This window comes from Ovis aries, chromosome 9 (genome assembly GCF_016772045.2).
Source record: "Ovis aries strain OAR_USU_Benz2616 breed Rambouillet chromosome 9, ARS-UI_Ramb_v3.0, whole genome shotgun sequence".
Classification (NCBI taxonomy): Eukaryota; Metazoa; Chordata; class Mammalia; order Artiodactyla; family Bovidae; genus Ovis; species Ovis aries.
This window is the reverse complement of record NC_056062.1, coordinates 57800910-57825306: the sequence shown is the minus strand read 5'-3', so window position 1 is coordinate 57825306 and position 24397 is coordinate 57800910. Positions and strand designations below refer to the sequence as shown.

Here is a 24397-nt window from a genome sequence, read left to right as displayed (position 1 = left end):
GGAAAAAGCAAGAGAGTTCCAGAAAAAATCTCTTTCTGCTTTATTGACTATGCCAAAACCTTTGACTGTGTGGATCACAATAAACTGCAGAAAATTGTTCAAGAGATGGGAATACAAGAGCACCTGACCTGCCTCTTGAGAAACCTCTATGCAGGTCAGGAAGCAACAGTTAGAACTGGACATGGAACAACAGACTGATTCTAAATAGGAAAAGGAGTACATCAAGGCTGTATACTGTCACCCTGCTTATTTAACTTCTATGCAGAGTACATCATGAGAAACACTGGACTGGAAGAAACACAAGCTAGAATCAAGATTGCCGGGAGAAATATCAATAACCTCAGATATGCAGATGACACCACCCTTATGGCAGAAAGTGAAGAGGAGCTAAAGAGCCTCTTGATAAAAGTAAAAGTGGAGAGTGAAAAGTTGGCTTAAAGCTCAACATTCAGAAAACAAAGATCATGGCATCTGGTCCCATCACTTCATGGGAAATAGATGGGGAAACAGTAGAAACAGTGTCAGACTTTATTTTTGGGGGGGGGGCTCCAAAATCTCTGCAGATGGTGACTGCAGCCATGAAATTAAAAGACGCTTACTCCTTGGAAGAAAAGTTATGACCAACCTAGATAGCATATTCAAAAGCAGAGACATTACTTTGCCGACGAAGGTCCGTCTAGTCAAGGCTATGGTTTTTCCTGTGGTCATGTATGGATGTGAGAGTTGGACTGTGAAGGAGGCTGAGTGCTGAAGAATGGATGCTTTTGAACTGTGGTGTTGGAGAAGACTCTTGAGAGTCCCTTGGACTGCAATGAGATCCAACCAATCCATTCTGAGGGAGATCAGCCCTGGGATTTCTTTGCAAGGAATGATGCTAAAGCTGAAACACCAGTACTTTGGCCACCTCATGCAAAGAATTCTCATTGGAAAAGATTCTGATGCTGGGATAGATTGGGGGGCAGGAGGAGAAGGGGACAACACAGGATGCGATGGCTGGATGGCATCACGGACTGGATGGACGTGAGTCTGAGTGAACTCCAGGAGATGGTGATGAACAGCGAGGCCTGGCGTGCTGCGATTTTTGGGATCGCAAAGAGTCGGACACGACTGATCGACTGAACTGAACTGAACTGTTGTTCCATGTCCAGTTCTAACTGTTCCTTCTTGACCTGCCTACAGATTTCTCAGGACGTACGTACAACGGTCTGGTGTTCCCATCTCTTGAAGAATTTCCCACAGTTTGTTGTGATAAACACAGTCAAAGCCTTTGGCATAGTCACTGAAGTGGAAGCAGATGTTTTCTGGAACTCTCTTGCTTTTTTGGTGATCCAACTGATGCTGGCAATTTGATCTCTGGTTCCTCTGCCTTTTCTAAAACCAGCTTGAACATCTGGAAGTTCTCAGTTCACATACTGCTGAAGCCTGGCTTCAAGAATTTTGAGCATTACTTTGCTAACGCGTAGATGAGTGCAACTGTGCAGTAGTTTGAGCATTCTTTGGCATTGCCTTTCTTTGGAAGTGGGATGAAAACTGACCTTTTCCAGTCCTGTGGCCACTGCTGAGTTTTCCAAATTTGCTGGCATATTGAGTGCAGCACTTTCACTGCATCATCTATTAGTATTTGAAATAGCTCCACTGGAATTCCATCATGTCCACTACCTTTGTTCATAGTGATGCTTCCTAAGGCCCACTTGACTTAACATTCAGTCTGGCTCTAGGTGAGTGATCACATCATCGTGATTATCTGGGTCATGAAGATCTTTTTTGTACAGTTCTGTGTATTTTTTCCACCTGTTCTTAATATCTTCTCCTTCTGTTAGGTCTATACCATTTCTGTCCTTTATTGTACCCATCTTTGCAAGATTGTCCCCTTGGTATCTCTAATTTTCTTGAAGAGATCTCTAGTCTTTGCCATTCTATTGTTTTCCTCTATTTCTTTGCACTTATCACTGAGGAAGGCTTTCTTATCTCTCCTTGCTATTCTTTGGAACTCTGCATTCAAATGGGTATATGTTTCCTTTTCTCCTTTGCCTTTAGCTTCTCTTCTTTCCTCAGCTATTTGTAAGGCCTCCTCAGACTATCACTTTGCTTTTTTGCACTTCTTTTTCTTGGGGATGGTCTTGATCACTGTCTCCTCTACAATGTCATGAACCTCTGTTCATAGTTCCTCAGGCACTCTGTCTATCAGATCTAATCCCTTGAATCTATTTCTCACTTCCACTGTATAATCATAAAGGATTTGATTAGGTCATACCTGAATGGTCTTGTGGTTTTCTCTACTTTCTTCAATACAAGTCTGAATTTGGCAATAAGGAGTTCATGATCTGAGCCACAGTCAGCTCCCGGTCTTGTTTTTGCTGAACTTATAGAGCTTCTCCATCTTTGGCTGCAAAGCACATTATCAATCTAATTTTGTATTGACCATCTGGTGATGTTCATGTGTAGAGTCTTCTCTAGTGTTGTTGGAAGAGGGTGTTTGCTATGACCAGTGCGTTCTCTTGGCAAAACTCTATTAGCCTTTGCCTTGCTTCATTCTGTTCTCCAAGGCCAAATTTGCCTGTTACTCCAGGTACCTCTTGACTTCCTACTTTTGCATTCCAGTCTCCTATAATGAAAAGGACATCTCTTTTGGGTGTTAGTTCTAAAAACTCTTGTAGGTCTTCATGAAACCATTCAACTTCAGCTTCTTCAGCATTACTAGCTCGGCATAGACTTGGATTCCTGTGATACTGAATGGCTCGCCTTGAAAATGAACAGAGATCATTCTTTCATTTTTGAAATTGCACCCAAGTAATGCATTTCAGACTCTTTTGTTGTCTATGAGGGCTACTCCATTTCTTCTAAGGGATTCTTGCCCAGTAGTAGATATAATGGTCACCTGAATTAAATTCAAGTCCATTTTAGTTCACTGATTCCTAAAATGTTGATGTCCACTCTTGCCATCTCCTGTTTAACCACTTCTAATTTACCTTGATTCATGGACCTAACATTCCAGGTTCCTATGTAATATTGCTCTTTACAGCATTGAACTTTACTTCCTTCACCAATGACATCAAGAGTTTCCATCTCTTCATTCTTTCTGGAGTTATTTCTCCACTCTCCTCCAGTAGCATATTGGGTACACACCTACCTGGGGAGTTCATTTTTCAGTGTCATATATTTTTCCTTGTCATACTGTTCATGGGGTTCTCCAGGCAAGAATACTGAAATGGTTTGCCATTCCCTTCTCCAGTGGACCACGTTTTGTCAGAATTCATGACCCGCCCATCTTAGGTGACCCTACAAGGCATGGCTCATAGTTTCATTGAGTTAGACAAGGCTGTGGTCCATGTGGTCAGTTTGATTCGTTTTCTGTGATTGTGGTTTTCATTCTGTTTGCCCTCTGATGGATAAGGATAAGAGACTTACAGAAGATTCCTATTGGGAGAGACTGACTGTGGGGGAAACTGGGTCTTGTTCTGATGGGCTGGGCCATGCTCAGTAAATCTTTAATCCAATTTTCTGTTGATGGGTGTGGCTGTGTTCCTTCCCTGTGTTCCCTCCCTTTGTTCCCTCCCTGTTCTGTTGATGGGTGGGGCTGTGTTCCCTCCCTGAGGCCAAACTATGGTGGAAAGTGAAAAGTGAAAGTGAAAGTCGCTCAGTCCTGACTGATTCTTTGTGACCCCATGGACTATATACAGCTCATGGAATTCTCCAGGCCAGAATATTGGAGTGAATAGTTTTGCCCTTTTTCAGGGGATCTTCCCAACCCAGGGATGGAACCCAGATCTCCCACACTGCAGGCAAATTCTTCACCATCTGAGCCACCATGGAAACCCAAGAATACTGGAGTGGGTAGCCTATACCTTTTCCAGCAAGTCTTCCTGACCCAGGAATCAAACCGGGTCTCCTGCATTGCACGTAGACTCTTTACCGACATAATGGACCTCCTTCAAAAGGCCTGATGCAGGCACTGCACTGAGTGCCCTGACCCTGCATCAGGCCACCACTGACCCACACCTCTGATGAAGACCCCTGGGCACTCACAGGCAAGTCTAGGTCCGTTTCTTGTGGAGTCACTGCTCCTTTCTCCTGGGTTCTGGTGCACACTGGTTTTGTTTGTGCCCTCAAATAGTCTGTCTCCCCAGTCCTGTGTAAGTTCTGTAATCAAGTCCCACTGGCCTCCAAAGTCAAATTCCCTGAGGGTTCTCAGTCCCTTTGCTAGATTCCCAGGTTGGGACATTTGTTGTGGGTCCTAGAACTTTCTTAACAGTGAGGGAATTTCTTTGGTATAATTGTTCTGCAGTTTGTGGGTAGTCTGCTCGGCGGCTCTGTGGTGGGGTTAAAGGTGACCTCTTCCGAGATGGCTTATGCCACAGACTGTGTGACCAGGTCTCCTGCACCCAGAGCTTCTGCCCCAGTTTCAGGCCAGTACAGATCAGTACCTCCACAGGAGACACTCATACACAGCTCTGGCTCAGTCTCTGTTTGGTCTCTTGGTCCTGGTGCGCACAAAGTTTTGTTTGAGCCCTCTGAGCATCTCTGATGTGTGTGAGGTTTGATTCTAAAAAGTGAAAATCTCTCAGTCATGTCCGAATCTTTGGAACCCCATGGACTCTATGATCGGAATTCTTCAGTCCAGAATACTGAAGTGGGTAACTGTTTCCTTCTCCAGGGGATCTTACCAATCCAGGGATCGACCCCAGGTCTCCCACATTGCAGGCGGATTCTTTACCAGCTGAGCCACAAGGGAAGCCCAAAGATAGCCTACAAACACAGTAATTATTATGATTCTGAGTTTTAAATATTTATTTAAGTCAGATCTAAGATTCTAAAGGGTTTCCCTGGTGACTCAGATGGTAGAGAATATGCCTACAATGTGGGAGATCCCTAGTGGCAAAGATCCCCTGGAAGAGGAAATGAAAGCCCTCTCTACTATTCTAGAATTCCATGGACAAAGGAGCCTGATGGGCTACTGTCCATGGCAACAAGCTGGACACGACTGAGCAACTATCACGTAGATACATACAAGACTCTAAAATGGGGATTGGCAAGCATTTTCTGTAAAGGGCCAGACAGTAAATATTTGAGGCTTTGCAAGCCATGTGGTATCTGTCCCAAATACCCTATTCTTCTATGTAGCCTGAAAGCAGCCGCAGATAATTAGTGTGGCTGTGTTCTAATAAATCTTTACCTAGGTGGTGGCTGGATTTAGGACATAGATCGTAGCTTGCCAATCTCTGCTCTAAAAAAGGATTGTTTCTCCATGCTTATATTGTACAGATAGATCTCCATATGGAAACATTTAGGAATTTAGCATCATTTCAGATTCTCTTTCATAATGTTGGAAACATTTTTCACATCTCTCTCACTCATCGTTATACACCCCATGCCAGGCACTGGGGTCTTTCATTTAACAGGGACTCAAAAGTTTATTTTGAGAGTCCTTTGGACAACAAGGAAATCAAATCAGTTGATCCTAAAGGAAATTAACCCTGGATATTCATAACAAGGACTGATAATGAAAAGCTCCAATACTTTGGCCACTTGATAAGAAGAGGTGCCTCATTGGGAAAAAAACCCTAATGCTGGAAAAGATTGAAGGCAAAGGAGAAGGGGACGACAGAGGATAAGATGATTAAATAGAATCACCAACTCAATGGACATAAATTTGAGCAAACTCTGGGAGATGGTGAAGGACAGAGGAGCCTGGCATGCTGCCGTCCATCAGGTTGCAGAGTCAGACACGACTTAGTGACTAAATAAAAGAAACAACAGCAACAAAGATTTATTGAATGAATAGCAAATGAGTGAAGCCTGAGTTTTCCTAGCATGCCAGTCTCTTCAGAGTATGCACAATGCCTTGTCCAGCTCCAACGCACTTCAAATTGCTTAGCTGAAGTAACTCAAGTTCAATATGCCAAAACACTGGCAACTCTTATAATGTGGGGCTCTTATCTCTCCTTCTCTGCAGGAAAATGAAAAGATTTGTACTTCTGGTATGGATCAATATAGTTATTATATCTTTCTGTAAAAAGAGAAAAAGATATTTATGGCTATATGTGTATCCATATTAATTCCATCTCAATCAGTCAGTTTGCTCATTGATAGCAATAGGGAAATGGGAAGCAATAGGGACTGGGTGGCAGCATTTTACTGCCAGAAGCCAGGGGGGTTGTAGCTAAGAGGGCTTGACCTGGAGGGAGTTGTGGAGATGCTTAATAGAACATGGCACCCCTAGAGGCAAAATAGATGAATAACTAATGAGGATACTGCTTAATCAATACAATCAAAAGACAAGAATGGATGAGCAGCAGGCTGAGGGTGATCATGCCAATAGAAATTCATGATCCTTCACCCAGATCTCAAACTTCAGGCAGTTTTCAAACCCAGAAAACAGAGGCTAAAGAGGTTACCAAGTCCACAAGAGGAAGAATCTTAAAATGCCAAGGCAAAAATACAGCGTGTTTACCTCCTCCATTTTCCTCAAAAAAGATATACTGTAATTCAGCTGAGAAAATACATTCTGGGAAAAAAGGGATATCCAAATATTATAAGGGTAGTGGATCTGAATTAACATTGATTCACAGAGTTCCAAAGCATCATGTTAGAGAGGAGATGTACTAGAGCCAGGAAATAATCAACATTCTGGCTCTCAATGTATCCAGTAAGTCTGTGGAGCCAACCAGTGATTACCCCACCCTGTCCTTGACTATATATATAATTAGGATTGATATAGGTGGCCATTGGAGTAGCCTCCATCTTGAATTCTTCCCATTCCAACCAAATGAGCTATCGCAGTAAGAAGGTGATATGGAATCTTCTGAAACTGTACTTCTACCCTCCATTCTCCTCTCTATCCCAGCCTCTGGTCAATCCTGGTGAAGATGCTGAATCTAACAATACTGCATTTGGAAGTGGTGATGAAGAGAAATGGTAGAAATTAATGCTACTCTAAACAGTATTAGGAATGCAGGGGACAGAGGTTTATATCATAGCTCCTTTTAATTCACCAGTCTGGTCCCTGTAGAAACCAATGAATCAGAGAATGACTGTAGGCCACAGCAAGCTCAAATAATAGCCCCAATTGTGGCTGCTGTGCTATGTGTTATTTTTGCAAGAGCAGATGAATATGGCCTCAAGTACACAGTGTGCACATGATTTGGCACTTTTTTTTCCTCCCAATCTGGAAAGATTAGAAACTTCTTGCATTTACATGAAACAAACGACTATATACATGTACAGGTCTGTTTGAGGCTTCATTACCCTCTATTCTCTGTCATAATATATATTCAGATAAGATCTGGGTTGTCTGGACATCCTACACAACATTGCATTGGTCAGGAGGGTGAGCAAGAAGTGGCTGGCATGCTGGAGGCACTGGTAAGACACAGACGTGGCAAAGCATGAGTGTTAAAGAGGGTGACAACTAGGGAACTTCAAGGGTTATAAGGTGTTTAGTGATCCAGGTGGGTCAAGGGAAGGTGAAGACATCTGTAAGACAAATTGCTGCATCTTACCTTTCTACTTGAAAGAAGGAAACAGACTCCACATCCAGAAACGTGTTCCAGCCCATATCCTGGATGACAAGTGAATATCTCTGCACTGAGTGAGGCCTGAAGCAGGAAGTCAGGGCTGCAATATAAGCAGCTCTGCTACTTGGGTCAGATGATCTGGTAAACCCTATGCTCTTGGAGGTGTTAGTGTTGGGAAAAGACCCAGCGTAATACATAGGTAAAGCAGGGTGGGAGCTACAGTACAACACAGACCTCTGACACTGGGGAACAAGGCCACACCATCTGCAATGGGAACTTATATGCTTTTTGCAAAGAGTTCTTGTTGTGTTACAGGGACTGAGTATAGATGGAATTCTTGATTAGAGAATACTAAGTTACCATGTGTCTGGAACTGTCCATTATGAGCTGGAATCTATCAGACCCACAGTCATAAACTCAGGCAGCCCCAGCAGCAGTCCCAAGTAAAATTAAAGTTGTGCATCTGGGATCAAGGCCGGGTAAGACCAGGAGATGTGAGGTAACTGTGAGGAGGTAGCCCAGACCATGTCCCCACTGCTTGAATACCAGCACCCACCCCCTCAGATCATTCCTAGGACTATGGGTGGGTCCGAGTGATCAGCTGAAGGAGTAGAAGAAGCCTGGACATGAGTTGCGGAGAGGTCAGCTCAGTGTGTGGTTGCAGGTTGAATGAGTGGTGGTTTAATTACCCTCAGGGTGGTAGGACAGTGACTGCAGCCATGAAATTTAAAGATGCTTGTTCCTTGGATGAAAAGCTATGACAAACCTAGATAGTGTATTAAAAAGCAGAGGCAATTACTTTGTTGACAAAGATCCATGTAGTCAAAGCTATGGTTATTCTAGTAGTCACGGATGTGAGAGTTGGATTGTAAAGAAGACTGAATGCTGAGGAACTGACGCTTTCAAATTGTGGGGCTGGAGAAGACTCTTGAGAGTCCCTTGCATAAAAACAAGATCAAACCAGACAACCCTAAATCAACTGGAATATTCACTGGAAAGACTTCATCATAGCTGCTGTATTTCCTTCCTTTTCTTTCTGCTCCATTCTCATGCTCAATATGTACATGACTTAATACGATTGTTCTAGCCCTGGCTAAACTTAACTTTTTGGCTCAAATGCCATCTCTGGAGTCTCTCTGGTTTTTAGTTCAAAGTATCAATAGATGGGGAAACAGTGGCTCACTTTGGTTTTGGGGGCTCCAAAATCACTGCAGATGATGATTGCAGCCTTGAAACTAAAAGACGCTTACTCCTTGGAAGGAAAGTTATGACCAAGACAGCATATTATAAAGCAGAGACATTACTTTGTCAACAAAGGTCCATCTAGTCAAGGCTATGGTTTTTCCAACAGTCATGTATGGATGTGAGAGTTGGACTATAAAGAAAGCTGAGCGCTGGAGAACATATGCTTTTGAACTGTGGTGTTGGAGAAGACTCTTGGCCCTTGGACTGCAAGGAGATCCAACCAGTCCATCCTAAAGGAGAACAGTCCTGGGTGTTCATTGGAAGGACTGATGTTGAAGCTGAAACTCCAATACTTTGGCCATCTGATGCAAAGAGCTGACTCATTTGAAAAGACCCTGATGCTGGGAAAGATTGAAGGCGGGAGAAGAAGGGGATGACAGAGGATGAGATGGTTGGATGGCATCACCGACTCAATGGACATGAGTTTGGATAAACTCTGGGAGTTGGTGATGGACAGGGAGGCCTGGCATGTTGCAGTCCATGGAGTCGCAAAGAGTTGGACATGACTGAGCTACTGAATTGAACTGAACTGATACAGTGAAGTCACTCAGTCGTGTCTGACTCTTTGCGAACTGAACTGAACTGATCAAAAATGAAAATATTACAAGCTCTCTATACAGCTAAGACATTTGCTTTTTTCTAGATCATCCTTGACTAGAGAAACAGAGAGAGAGACCTGGAGTTCAGACATAAGACACAGCTGCCTCAGTCTGCACTTGCCTCACTCAATGCTGTGTGTAGCGGTTCTTATGGAAGAAAACAGAAAGAGTTTGTAACATCAGTTTTGACCCTAAATTAGAGTTGGAAAAATTACATCTAGTCCTGCTAAAATCTGTACCATGTTCCATTTTCATCTTGACGTCCTTACATTTGAGAGAGCTTTCCTACTTTGGGTGGTTTGATGGGACAATGAGAAAGATTAGAGTACCTTATTATTTTTTTTTTTCCTGACTCTTCTGCACCATCAATCAGAATTGTATTGAAAACAGGTTCCAACATATTTCAAGGAACATACTTATTTATATGATGCAATTTTTCCTTAAAGCCAACTTAAGCAGAATGGTTGATCTGTTCCAAGGAACATGGAAATCCATTTCTTGTGAAAATTTTGAAGAATATATGAAAGAACTGGGTGAGCCATATTTACTTGCGTATCACAGCCAGTAAAAGTGGGAGCTTTGACAGCACAGAACTTGCTCTGTGTGAACCTCTTCCTTCAGTTTTTCACATAGAAACATTAAATATTGATTTAGCACCTAGATACAGTTCTGTGCAAAATTAGTTGAAATTGACATAATCCCTGCTCTCACATAATTTACTCTTGATTTGCATAGATAAATACACATGCACCATATACTAAATAGTAAATGATTTCAATAAATAATTTAAAACAAAAAAATCACATTTAAAAATTAATTAATTTTTAATGGGTATATATATACTCCAATATAAAATTGGAGTATAATTTTTAATTGGAGTATAAACTTTGTGTTAGTTTCTGCTGTACGACAGTGTGAATCAGCTATATGTACACACATATCCCTTCCATCTTGAGCCTCCCTCCCACCTCCCCAACCCACGCCTCTAGGTCATCGCAGAGCGCTGAGGTAAACTTCCTTTGCTATACAGCAGTTTCCCACTAGCAATCTATTTTACACATGGTAGTGTATATATTGGGCTTCCCAGGTGGTGCTGGTGGTACAGACCCTGACTGCCAATGCAGGAGATGCAAGAGACACGTTCAACCCTTGAGACAGAAAGATCCCCTGGAGAAGGCATGGCAACCCACTCCATTTCTGCCTGGAAAATCCCATGGACAGAGGAGGAAAGAGTCAGATGCGACTGAGAGATTGTATATACATCAGTGCTACTCTCTCAATTTGTCCCACCCTCTCCTTCCTCACCTGTGTCCACAAGTCTGTTCATTATTATTTTGAAAAATGAACATCTTGCAAACATTTGCTCTGTGCCTTTTGAGGATCGATCTTGTGCTCCAGCTTCTGAAGACTGCTGGCATTCCTTAGCATGTGGCCATGGCAAGTCACTCTTCGCTCCTAGAGTCACATTTTCTCCTGGAGTCTGATATCCCTCTTCCTCTTCTTAAAAGGAAAATTTCTTGGACATTTCATGTGGACATTGGTGACTACATTTGGGGTCCACCTAGACAATCCAGGATACTCTCCCTATTTCAAGAGCCTTAAATTAGCTATAACTGCAGAGTCCCCTTCGGCATATAAAGCAACATTCATAGGTTCCAGGGTCTGGGATGTAAGTATCTCTGGGGACCATTTTCCAACCTATCACATTTTGTCATCATGTTTCACAATATGAATTCCATGGACATGGACATGTTACTGTGTCTCCCCAACGTGCCTCCTCTTAGAAATTTAACTTATGTATTGAAGAATATGTAATACTGTTTTTATAGAATAGACTGATATGTACTGCACAAAGTTCTATGCGCAGTCATGTTCACAACAGCACTATTTGTAATAACAAAAAATGGAAACACAAAAATGGCCATCAATAGGGCATAAATAACTAAATATCAGAATGTACATACTATGAAACATTATGCAGCTATGACAAAAATTTATGCTTATATGTACTGACATGGAAACTCTCCAAAACATACAGATATAGAGGAAAATCAAATTGAATAACAATCATTATAATAAAATATTTGTATTTTTAAAAATTCTATATATAGTGGTGATGGTTGCATAACATTGTTTAGGTACTTACTGACACTTAATTGTACTTAAACTGCACTTAAATGTACTGCCATTTAAAATGGTTAAAATAATAAATTTTATGTTATATATATTTCACAACAGTAAAAATACATAATAGATAAAAACAAACCCTGTACATGTGAACATAAAAGAATGTAAGAGAATAAATAAAGATCTGGAAGAATTCATGCCAAAGGGTTTTGTCTCTACGTAAATGAGTGCATTTTTAAAATAAGGAGATGGTTCATATTTTTAAGCAAATTTTCAGAAGGGTCCATGAAACAATAGGATTAATAGCTACTAGACCAGAAAACATGACAGCTGTTAGATCAAAACTGGAGATAGATTTTTTTTTTCTGTAAAAAATACCCTATTTTAACATATAATGGTGGTGCTACTAGCTTAGAAGTTTGAATGCAAGCAGAGTCAAATTTGTTTAACTCTAAAACCTCCTAATTAGCATATACAGCTAACGAGAGTCTTGGGAGACAACAACAGATTTAATCACTGTGTCCTTTTATCTGGTTTCCAGGAATAGGAAGAGCCAGCAGGAAACTTGGCTGTCTGGCAAAGCCCACTGTGACCATCATCACAAAAGAAGATCTGATCACTATAAAAACCAAAAGCATCTTTAAAAATAATGAAATCTCCTTTAAACTGGGAGAAGAATTTGAGGAAACCACACCAGGTGGCCATAAAACCAAGGTGAGGCCTTCAACATTTTCAGATGAATTTAATTACAAATGTTAATTTTGAAATCTTCCCAGGTAAATAAGCAATTATGGTGAACATATCTAAAGTGTGTTAGATGAACTTTTGGCTTAAGCCTTGGTCTGAGGAACTCAACTTTTAATATACATACAAATCTCATGGCATGTTGGTATAAAAATGCCTACTTCCAGGTTCTATCACCAGAGGCTGTGGTATCTGGGACCAGAACTGAAAATGATTTTTTTAACAATTCTTACGCAAATATTGAACAGAAAACACTTTCAGAATCATTTTTAGACCTCAAAAACAAAAGGTCTGCCTTTCCATTTGGTAGCAGTTTTCCATACATGGATTTACAATGAATAAAAACATGTATTAGTTGGCATGCATGAGTGTGTATGTGTGTGCATGCTCAGTCAGGTCTGATTCTATGTGACTCCGTGGACTGTAGCCCACCAGGCTCCTCTGTTCATGGGATTCTCCAGGCAAGAATACTGGATTGGGTTGCCATTTCCTTCTTCAGGGGATCTTCCCGACCCATAGATCAAATCCATCAAATCCAAGTCTCTTGTGTCTTTTGCATTGGCAGGCAGATTTTTTTACCACTGTGCCACATGGAAAGCCCATTAGCAGGTAAAGGTGAGGTTAGATCACAGTAACAAATTATCCACAAGCTCTCAGTGCTTACACAATTGGAGTTCTAACTCATAGTACATATTCAGTGTTACGATGGAGTTGGAGAAGTTTCTTTGTGGAGGAGGAGGCTGGAGATGGGGGCATAAAGTATCTGCCCCTCTTAATTTCTCCAGGGACCAGGCTAAAGGAGATTCAACTAATCTGTAGCTGGACCATGTGAAGTTTGTGATCTCAGTCAACAAAATTGGGAAAGAGACACTAGGCTTTTTATTGTCTACACCTGGAATTGACACACACTTTCACTCATGGGCTCCGACTTGAATATACAATTTACCTACATTACACAGTTTATTTATATTTTATGTTTATTGTCTGTTCCCCCAGACTAGGATGTAAGCTCTTCCAAGAAAGGATGTCTTGTCTGTTCTGTTTCACAGAACCTAGTGATGTTACATAATATTAATATTTGCTCAATAAATATCATTTGAATGAAAGCACTCAATAGAAGATAGTTAAACAATATGGAGAGTGAAGTCCTAATAAAAGGAACTGAATACCACATTATTAGATTGCTGTTAAATAATATGAGACTTCACATTCCTGTATAATATCAAATGGAAGAATTTTGACCAAAAATATTTAATAAAGATGTCTATAATAAATTAAAAAACTACTAGAACAAAAAGACTGGAAAGTATAGAAGTGCAGAAAGGAAATTTGGTAACTATCATTATCTCTATCACAGGACAGACTGTAAATAATTTTGGTAGAAAACCCAGCTCAGTGGATGCATAAACTCTGAGATGTAAGCCTTTCCAGTAGCCATGTATGGCTGTGATAGTCGGACCATAAAGAAAGCTGGGTGTCAAAGAATGGATGCTTTTGAACTGTGGTCTTGGAAAAGACTCTTGAGAGTGTCTTGGACAGCAAGGAAATCAAATCAGTCAATCCTAAAGGAAATCAGTCCTGAATATTCACTGGAAGGACTGATACTGAAGCCGAAGCACCAATACTTTGGCCACCTGATACAAAGAACTGACTCACTGGAAAAGACCCTGATGCTGGGAAAGATTGAAGGCAGGAGGAGAAGGGGATGACAGAGGATAAGATGGTTGGATGGCATCACCGACTCAATGGACATGAGTTTGAGCAAGCTCTGGGAGTTGGTGATGGACAGGGAAGGCTGGCATGCTGCAAGCTATCCATGGGTCGCAAAGAGTTGGACACAACTGAGCAACTGAATTGAACTGCAATAGAGTTTAAACAGAGTTATCTCTAAACTTTGAGGAGCAGGCTGCAAACTCTGGCTCAGGATTGTGTGGGTGTAAATCCCACCTCTGCCACCAATCAATCAATCAACTGTGTGGCTATGAGCAAGTCACAGACTCATGGTGACTCAGTCATTTCATTTGCAAAAGGGGATAATTATAGAGTGTGTGTGCACTCAGTCATGCCCAACTCTTTGCGACCTAATGGACTATAGCCCTCCAGGCTCCTCTGTCCATGGGATTATCTCGTCAAGAAGACTGGAGTGAGTTGTCATTTCCTTCTCTAGGAGATCTTCCCAACTCAGGAATAGAACCCACACCTCCCGTGCCTCCTGCATTGGCAGGTGGATTCTTTATCACTGAGCCACTTGGGAAGCCCAATAATTATAGTACTTACGTCATAAGGTTGCTGTGAGAATTACATGAATATGTTAATTCTCTTGAAGAGTGCCTCACACACAATAAATAGTGCTACAAAGTGCCAGCTACTGTTGTTGTTACGATTATTATCATTTCTATTTATTATTTATTTTACTATTATTATTGCTTTATTCTCTATTGCCATTTTATTGTAAAGCATACAACTCAGGAACAACAAAAGGGAAGAAATGCATAAGACAAGGTATGTGGGAAATGGTTTGAAGTTTCCATACCCCTCCAGGTACACAACCTTCCCAGCACACTAATATGTTCATCAGGGCTTCCCTTGTGGATCAGTGGATCAGTGGTAAAGAATCCACCCGCTACTGTAGGAAACAGGAGTTCAATCCCTGGTCCAGGAAGATCCCACATGCTGAGGAGCAACTAAGCCTGTGCTCCACAATTATTGCACCTGTGCTCTAGAGCCCAGCCCACAACTACTGAGCCCACACACTCTACAGCGGGTGTTCCGCAACAAGAGAAGCCACCACAGTGAGAAGCCCTCACATCGCAACTAGAGAGTAACCCCTGCTTGTTGCAACTAAAGAAAAGCCCAAGCAAAGCAGTGAAGACCCAGCACAGCCCAAAATAAAGAAGTAAATAAATAAACTTATTTTTAAAAATAATAGGTTCAAAAAAAATAAAATAATAAAAATAATAGGTTCATCAACTGGAAGTTCTCCAAATTCCATCATTTTTCACTGTAATACATGCCACACCATTTTATATTCCCACAGCACTATAATTATTTTTATATTGTTGGAGTAAGAAGAGGAAATGGGATCTTACATTGGGAGTTTGAATTAGCTTCACATATGTTTTTAAAGTTGAAACTCACTTGTGATTCTTTACACAATAAGATAATACTTGGCCTGTACAATAAATATATTTTGTAAAAACTTTACTTACTCCTGAAGGTAAAATTTAGTTTTTACTCTTTTAAAACCTTTTTCCCCAGAAGAATCAGCCAACAAATTTACTGTTGATGAAGTCTCAAAATAAATGGAATTGTAAACACCATTCTAAAACTACCTGAGAATATCACAACAGCTGAAAAGAATTTGTCTCCTGATAAAATTTTAGAGTTCATATGTCACAGTCTGAGCTGAATTTGGTCTTGTCTGTTTTTCAGAGTACTGTAATCTTAGATGATGGCTCCTTGATTCAGGTTCAGGACTGGGATGGCAAAGAGATCACCATAAGGAGGAAGCTGGTGGATGAGAAACTGGTGGTGGTGAGTGAACTGTTTCTCATTTTTCCTATCTAACACCTATATATGGGCTTCCCAGGTGGCTCAGTGGGTAAAAAAATCCACCTGCAATGCAAGAGATGCAGGATATGCAGGTTCGATCCCTGGGTCGAGAAGACTGCCTGCATGAGGGCATGAAAACCCACACCAGTATTCTTGCCTGGAGAATCCCAAGGACAGAGGAGCCTGATGGATGACAGTCCATAGAGTCTCCAAGAGTTGGACATGACTGAAGCGATTGAGCATGCACGCAATAACTGTATATAAAATCACTCAGCTTGTTCTAAAACAATAGGAGTGAATGTAATTTTTCTATTTTCTCTTGCTTTATAAGAATGGGATGGGGGATATTGGCAGATAAATATATGATCATAAAGATTAGAAAATGTGCAAGGATTGAGAAACTAAAAACCTAGACAGAATTTTTAAAATTGTCTTGCCTAATTTTTGGATTGGTGTGGAAGTCAAAACAAGCACACATTTGTGCAAGAAAGATTTCAGCAGGGATTGAGAGTTTTGCTGATCCTTTGCTCCACACCAGGGTGAATTTCTGAGTTTTCCAGATAACACCGAGCGAAAGCATGAATAGGAAATTTAAACTAGAGGGACAAAGCTTAAGTGCTGTCTGTTTGATGTCTAGATCAATTGACACAGGTAAAAACTAACACTTAATGGCTACCATGTCCTCATGTTTTCATGTATTATTTAACCAATCTTCACAATACTCCTGTGAAATAAGATTATTTAATCCATTTAATGGGTGCAGAAATTGAGAACCAGACACTGACTTACCTGAGGATATTTGGCTGTGAAAATGTGGTGGGGCTGGGGTTAAAATCCAGGTTGGCTTAATTCCAACGTCTACATTTTTTTAGTCTATCCTGCTCCTCTCAGGATGGCTTCCCCAGTAATCTTTCTTGTTTGTACAGAATGGAGGGAAGCGTGTTCATGACTGTCCTCTTCTCAAACCCTACCTCCACTAAAATGAATAAATTGTTAGTTCTGGACACAGTATAAAATAGTTCTTTCTAAGGAAACATAAAAAAAAAAAATCTATCCTCATTTCTTAATGTAAGGATATTTTTTTCAACAATGGAATATATTCCCTTATAAAGTAGGAAGTGGAGGACTAAGGATAATTTATTTTATTGCTTTCTATAAAGACCTTAATCACTAACCAGATAGGTTTTATAGTTCATTAAAAAAATATTAGATTCAGAATCTGAAGACATGGATTTCCATCTCTGTGTTCACTTCTTATTTGACTTTGGAAAAGTCATTCATCTTCTCCAAGATTCAGTTTTCTTGCTTTCAAAACGTAGAAAAAAATTTTTTGGATAGAATTAAATACCATCATGTGTATATCAGTGCTCTGAAAATCATGAAATACTGTACTGATGTATATTATTGTTTGAAAAATATAGAGTATCTATAAAAATGCTTCAATGTAGGCATTTAAAAATGTTCATATAAACAAACTTCAAGTTCATATGAATAAACTTTTTCTGTATAAATACCTGTATATATATACACATATATTTACACATTGTATCATATATATCATATATAATATGTGATTTATATATGTATGTATATATATGTACAAAAAAGATCTTCATGACCCAGATAACCATGATGATGTGATCACTAATCTAGAGCCAGACATCTTGGAATGTGAAGTCAAGTGGGCCTTAGAACAAAGCTAGTGGAAGACATGGAATTCCAGTTGAGCTGTTTCAAATCCTGAAAGATGATGCTGTGAAAGTGCTGCACTCAATATGCCAACAAATTTGGAAAACTCAGCAGTGGCCACAGGACTGGAAAAGGTCAGTTTTCATTCCAGTCCCAAAGAAAGGCAATGCCAAAGAATGCTCAAACTACCGCACAATTGTACTCATCTCATATGCTAGTAAAGTAATGCTCAAAATTCTCCAAGCCATGCTTCATCAATACGTGAACCGTGAACTCCCTGATGTTCAAGCTGGTTTTAGAAAAGGCAGAGGAACAAGAGATCAAATTGCCAACATCCGCTGGATCATGGAAAAAGCAAGAGAGTTCCAGAGAAACATCTATTTCTGCTTTATTGACTATGCCAAAGCCTTTGATTGTGTGGATCACAATAAACTGTGGAAAATTCTGAAAGAGATGGGAATACCAGACCACCTAACCTGCCTCTTGAGAAATCTGTATACAGGTCAGGAAGCAACAGTTAGAACTGGACAACAGTTAGCAACAGTTAGAAATGGAACAACAGACTGGTTCCAAATAGGAAAAGGAGTACGTCAAGGCTGTATATTGTCACCCTGCTTATTTAACTTCTCTGCAGAGTACATCATGAGAAATGCTGGACTGGAAGAAACACAAGCTGGAATCAAGATTGCCGGGAGAAATATCAATAACCTTAGATATGCAGATGGAGAAGGAAATGGCAACCCACTCCAGTGTTCTTGCCTGGAGAATTCCAGGGATGGGGGAGCCTGGTGGGCTGCCGTCTATGGGGTCGCACAGAGTCGGACACGACTGAAGCGACTTAGCAGCAGAAGCAGCAGCAGATATGCAGATGACACCACCCTTATGGCAGAAAGTGAAGAGGAGCTAAAAAGCCTCTTGATGAAAGTGAAAGAGGAGAGCGAAAAAGTTGGCTTAAAGCTCAACATTCAGAAAACGAAGATCATGGCATCCAGTCCCATCACTTCATGGGAAATAGATGGGGAAGCAGTGGAAACAGTGTGAGACTTTATTTTTTGGGGCTCCAAAATCACTGCAGATGGTGACTGCAGCCATGAAATTAAAATACGCTTACTCCTTGGAAGGAAAGTTATGACCAAGCTAGATGGTATATTCAAAAGCAGAGACATTACTTTGCCGACTAAGGTCCGTCTAGACAAGGCTATGGTTTTTCCTGTGGTCATGTATGGATGTGAGAGTTGGACTGTGAAGAAGGCTGAGCGCCGAAGAACTGATGCTTTTGAACTGTGTTGTTGGAGAAGACTCTTGAGAGTCCCTTGGACTGCAAGGAGATCCAACCAGTCCATTCTGAAGGAGATCAACCGTGGGATTTCTTTAGAAGGAATGATGCTAAAGCTGAAGCTCCAGTACTTTGGACACCTCATGTGAAGAGTTGACTCATTGGAAAAGACTCTGATGCTGGGATGAATTGGGGGCAGGAGGAGAAGGGGACGACCGAGGATGAGATGGCTGGATGGCATCATGGACTCGATGGATGTGAGTCTGAGTGAACTCCAGGAGTTGGTGATGGACAGGGAGGCCTGGCGTGCTGTGATTCATGGGGTCACAATGAGTCGGATATGACTGAGCAACTGAACTGAACTGAACTGAACTGAACTGATATATATATACTCTTTAAGTAGAATATTGCTTTTTCACAAGTGAAATATTCTGTTTTACTAGTGCCAAATCTTATATATGTATACATGGCAAAATCACTAGTAAATAGTTTTGATTTATAGCTGTCTATAGATTTCTTTTCCAGATTTTTAAGGAATGTATGTATGCATGGCAATTTGTTTGCCTTTTTCTAAATGTCAGTTTCACCAGCAGTACTGAAATATCTTATCCTTTGTTTGTCTTCAAGGAAAGTGTGGTGAACAATGTTACCTGCACACGAACATATGAGAGAGTACAAACAAACCCAGTCTCAAACTCTTAGGTACTCTCAAACTGTGATCCAAACTGCCAAGGCTGCTTAAATAAAAATATTATGACAGCTAATATGAGAGAACCTTTGCAAAAATGCCAATAGCTTTGGATGCCATGTTGAATACACCTGTACCATAGAGTACTTTTTATACTATTCATGGGGTTCTCAAAGCAAGAATACTCAAGTGGTTTGCCATTCCCTTCTCCAGTGGACCACGTTTTGTCATGACCCGTCCGTCTTGGGTGACCCTACCCAGCATGGCTCATAGTTTCATTGAGTTAGACAGGGCTGTGGTCCATGTGATCAGTTTGATTAGTTTTCTGTAATTGTGGTTTTCATTCTGTCCTGCTCTCTGATGGATAAGGATAAGAGGTTTATGGAAGCTTCTTGATGGGAGAGACTGAAAGTGAGGGAAACTGGGTCTTGTTCTGATGAGCTGGGCCATGCTCTGTTCAGTTCAGTTCAGTCGCTCAGTCATGTCCGACTCTTTGTGACCCCATGAATCGCAGCACGCCAGGCCTCCCTGTCCATCACCAACTCCTGGAGTTCATTCAGACTCATGTCCATCGAATCAGTGATGTCATTCAGCCATCTCATCCTCTGTCGTCCCCTTCTCCTCCTACCCCCAATCCATCCCAGCATCAGAGTCTTTTCCAATGAGTCAACTCTTCGCATGAGGTGGCCAAAGTACTGGAGTTTCAGCTTTAGCATCATTCCTTCTAAAGAAATCCCAGGGCTGATTTCCTTCAGAATGGACTGGTTGGATCTCCTTGCAGTCCAAGGCACTCTCAAGAGTCTTCTCCAACACCACAGTTCAAAAGCATCAGTTCTTTGGCGCTCAGCCTTCTTCACAGTCCAACTCTCACATCCATACATGACCACAGGAAAAACCATAGCCTTGACTAGACGGACCTTAGTCAGCAAAGTAATGTCTCTGCTTTTGAATATGCTATCTAGGTTGCTCATAACTTTTCTTCCAAAGAGTAAGCATCTTTTAATTTCATGGCTGCAATCACCATCTGCAGTGATTTTGGAGCCCAAAAAAATAAAGTCTGAACACTGTTTCCACTGGTTCCCCATCTATTTCCCATGAAGTGATGGGACTGGATGCCATGATCTTCATTTTCTGAATGTTGAGCTTTAAGCCAACTTTCTCACTCTCCACTTTCACTTTCATCAAGAGGCTTTTTAGCTCCTCTTCACTTTCTGCCATAAGGGTGATGTCATCTGCATATCTGAGGCTATTGATATTTCTCCCGGCAATCTTGATTCCAGCTTGTGTTTCTTTCAGTCCAACATTTCTCATGATGTACTCTGCGTAGAAGTTAAATAAGCAGGGTGACAATATACAGCCTTGACGTATTCCTTTTCCTATTTGAAACCAGTCTGTTGTTCCATGTCCAGTTCTAACTGTTGCTTCCTGACCTGTATACAGATTTCTCAAGAGGCAAGTTAAATGGTCTGGTATTCCCATCTCTTTCAGAATTTTCCACAGTTCATTGTGATCCACACAGTCAAAGGCTTTGGCATAGTCAATGAAGCAGAAATAGATATTTTACTGGAACTCTCTTGCTTTTTCCATGATCCAGCAGATGTTGGCAATTTGATCTCTTGTTCCTCTGCCTTTTCTAAAACCAGCTTGAATATCAGGAAGTTCACAGTTCACGTATTGCTGAAGCCTGGCTTGGAGAATTTTGAGCATTACTTTACTAACATGTGAGATGAGTGCAATTGTGCAGTAGTTTGAGCATTCTTTGGCCTTGCCTTTCTTTGGAATTGGAATGAAAACAGACCTTTTCCAGTTCTATGGCCACTGCTGAGTTTTCCAAATTTGCTGGCATATTGAGTGCAGCACTTTCACAGCATCATCTTTCAGGATTTGAAATAGCTCCACTGGAATGCCATCACCTCCACTAGCTTTGTTCATAGTGATGCTTTCTAAGGCCCACTTGACTTCACATTCCAGGATGTCTGGCTCTAGATGAGTGATCGCACCATCATGATTATCTGGGTCGTGAAGATCTTTTTTGTACAGTTCTTCTGTGTATTCTTGCCACCTCTTCTTAACATCTCTGCTTCTGTTAGGTCCAGACCATTTCTGTCCTTTATCGAGCCCATCTTTGCATGAAATGTTCCCTTGGTGTCTCTAATTTTCTGGAAGAGATCTCTAGTCTTTCCCATTCTGTTGTTTTCCTCTATTTCTTTGCATTGATCACTGAAGAAGGCTTTCTTATCTCTTCTTGCTATTCTTTGGAACTCTGCATTCAGATGCTTATATCTTTCCTTTTCTCCTTTGTTTTTCGCCTCTCTTCTTTTCACAGCTATTTGTAAGGCCTCCCCAGACAGCCATTTTGCTTTCTTCCATTTCTTTTCCATAGGGATGGTCTTAATCCCTGTCTCCTGTACAATGTCACGAACCTCATTCCATAGTTCATCAGGCACTCTATCTATCAGATCTAGGCCCTGAAATCTATTTCTCACTTCCACTGTATAATCATAAGGGCCATGCTCAGGAAATCTTTAATCCAATTTTGTGTCAATGGGCGGGGCTGTGTTCCCTCCCTGTTGTTTGACTTGAAACCAAACTATGGTGGAGGTGATGAAGATAAATGTGACCTCCTTCACAAGGCCTGGTGCACACAGTGCTGCATTCAGTGCCCCTGATCCTGCAGCAAGCCACCACCAACCCACATCTCCGTTGGGGACTCTTGGATACTCACAGGCAAGTCTGGGTTAGTCTCTTGTTGGGTCACTGTTCCTTTCTCCTGGGTTCTGGTGAGCACAAGGCTTTGTTTGAAAGAAAAAAAGGTTTTGTTTTAAGAAAGCTGAGCACCAAAGAATTGAAGCTTTTGAACTATAGTGTTGGAGAAGACTCTCAAGAATCCCTTGGACTGCAAGGAAATCAAACCAGTCCACCCTAAAGGAAATCAGTCCTGAATATTCTTGGAAGGACTGATGCTGAAGCTGAAACTCCAATACTTTGGCCACCTGATTTGAAGAACTGACTCCTTGGAAAAGACCCTGATGCTGGGAAAGATTGAAGGCAGGAGGAAAAGGTGATGACAGAGGATGAGAAGGTTGGATGGCATCACCGACTTGAGGGACATGAGTTTGAGCAAGCTCTGGGAGTTAGTGATGGACAGGGAAGTCTGGCGTGCTGCAGTCCATCAAGTCTCAAAGAGACAGACATGCCTGGGAGACTGCACTAAACTGACAGAGTACTTTGGCACTGGCTGCTATGAGAAACTGGAATGATACATCCTATTTAAGTCAGAGTTGCTATAATATATTTGAGGAGATGGATTCATGTTAACTTTTCTCTTGTGGGCGTATTGTGTCCATCTTTTAATTTCAACATGAACATGAACTCCACAATATTGGGGAAATAATACATATTTTAAAGAAATTAATCGGTACAGAGAATAACTCACAGGTTATATCTCAGCTGTATGTGAGAAGGTTTGGAAGGAGAGCAATAACATACTCTAAGTACATCTAAGTTATCACTGAAAACCAACACAAAGGAAAATATATTCTGTTTTATTTGCATCAAATGTGGATTCATCACTTTATCTTGTAGGTCAGATCAGCAAACAGATCCAGACTGGCAAACTGTACATGTCAGTATCACCCCAATGGTTTCAGGAAGAACTGGAAACTAGAATCCATGTTTCCTAATTATTTACCCCACAGTTATAACAAAGGGAATATAGGTAGAAACAGGTTCACAGTATATAGCACAAATCAAATATGACACTATATCAAACTAAGGAACACATAAGCTTTTCTTCATCTTAAGACATGTGGTGGGGTGCTACAACTTTGTCCAGGTGAGACCATGGAGTTTGACCATTTGAACTCATGGCATGTCATTGCTTATTTGCCTGCATTGGTCTATAAGGGGTCTTGACGCTCCAGAGAAGTGAGAGGAGTGCTTGCTTTGGGCATATTGGAACAATGCAGAAGACAATGGAAGACATAGAAAAACATCCTCTGGACTTCTTGGAGTCGACAGAGGAAAGAGTCTAGGCAGAGGCTGAAGGACCTGGTGTAGGCTGTGGATGTGGGCAGCTCTGTGGTGGAGCCCAGGTAACAGCTTGCTGCATCAAGACAGGAAAGACCCTTCTCCCCCATTGGAAATGAACCCTGCACCGCTTTGACACCACAGGGGTCAGTGGCTGTGGGACCTTCCCTATCAGTGCTTCTGTTTGGTATGAGGGGTTCCTGTTTGCATTGGTAGGGGGTAGTCTTATGGGCCGTAGGAGCCAGTGCAGGAAGCCTTGTGCTAAAGGGATGGGTATCGTGTTCCAGCAGAACACAGGACCCCCCGATGACTCCTGGGCATTTGAATATTGATGTTAATATGATTTCATCAACAATCTGATCAAGTCTAGAGACTTTAGAGTATTCCAAAACATACATTCACAAATACAACTGCAGCAAGCAAAAGTTTTTCAAGAGGGGGAGTGAACAGTTTACCTTGTTCTCACCCCTTCACCTGACTGAAAATTATTAAAATAAAGGGTCACTCACTCTGGCTGATGGATGTGGAATATCCCTCAGGTATCCATTTAAAATTGGCAATTCATCTATAACCAAATCCATCAAGACTACCACTGCTTTAAAGTGATGCTGTAATTCAGGATTCACTGTACGTTCAATATGTACCAGGCGCCGTGTGAGAACTGGTGATGGAAGGAGAGCTAAGTTGTGTTCACTGTCCTGGATTGACTCTTAAGAGAAGGGATCTGTTGGAAAGTACCACATCAGTATGCTAATATCAAGGTATCTATAAATACAGACAAGACCCAACATATGACAGTTCCAAGCAAGATTTTTCCCCTTTGCACTGGTGCAAATGAGATATGTATTCAGTAGAAACTGTACTTCAAATTTTGAATTTTGATCTGTTTCCCCAGTCTGGTGGTGGTGGTCTAGTCACTAAGCCATGTCTGACT

General features: G+C 41.2%; 1 protein-coding gene across 1 annotated transcript; it reads left to right on the top strand.

Moving 5' to 3' along the window:
- The first annotated feature begins 9646 nt into the window (after positions 1-9646).
- FABP12 (fatty acid binding protein 12) lies at positions 9647-19448 on the top strand. The gene is made up of 4 exons (XM_004011764.6): positions 9647-9891; positions 12027-12199; positions 15662-15763; positions 19374-19448. The coding sequence occupies exons 1-4, from the start codon at positions 9783-9785 to the stop codon at positions 19446-19448; spliced, it is 459 nt and encodes a 152-aa protein (XP_004011813.3). The 5' UTR covers positions 9647-9782.
- Positions 19449-24397: the final 4949 nt, after the last annotated feature.

Coding starts and splice junctions, on each gene's coding strand:
- FABP12 (XM_004011764.6), top strand. CDS start 9,783: ATGATGCAATTTTTCCTTAAAGCCAACTTAAGCAGAATGGTTGATCTG. Junction 12,200..15,661: donor CAGGTGGCCATAAAACCAAG/GTGAGGCCTTCA, acceptor TCTGTTTTTCAG/AGTACTGTAATCTTAGATGA. Junction 15,764..19,373: donor TGGATGAGAAACTGGTGGTG/GTGAGTGAACTG, acceptor TTTGTCTTCAAG/GAAAGTGTGGTGAACAATGT.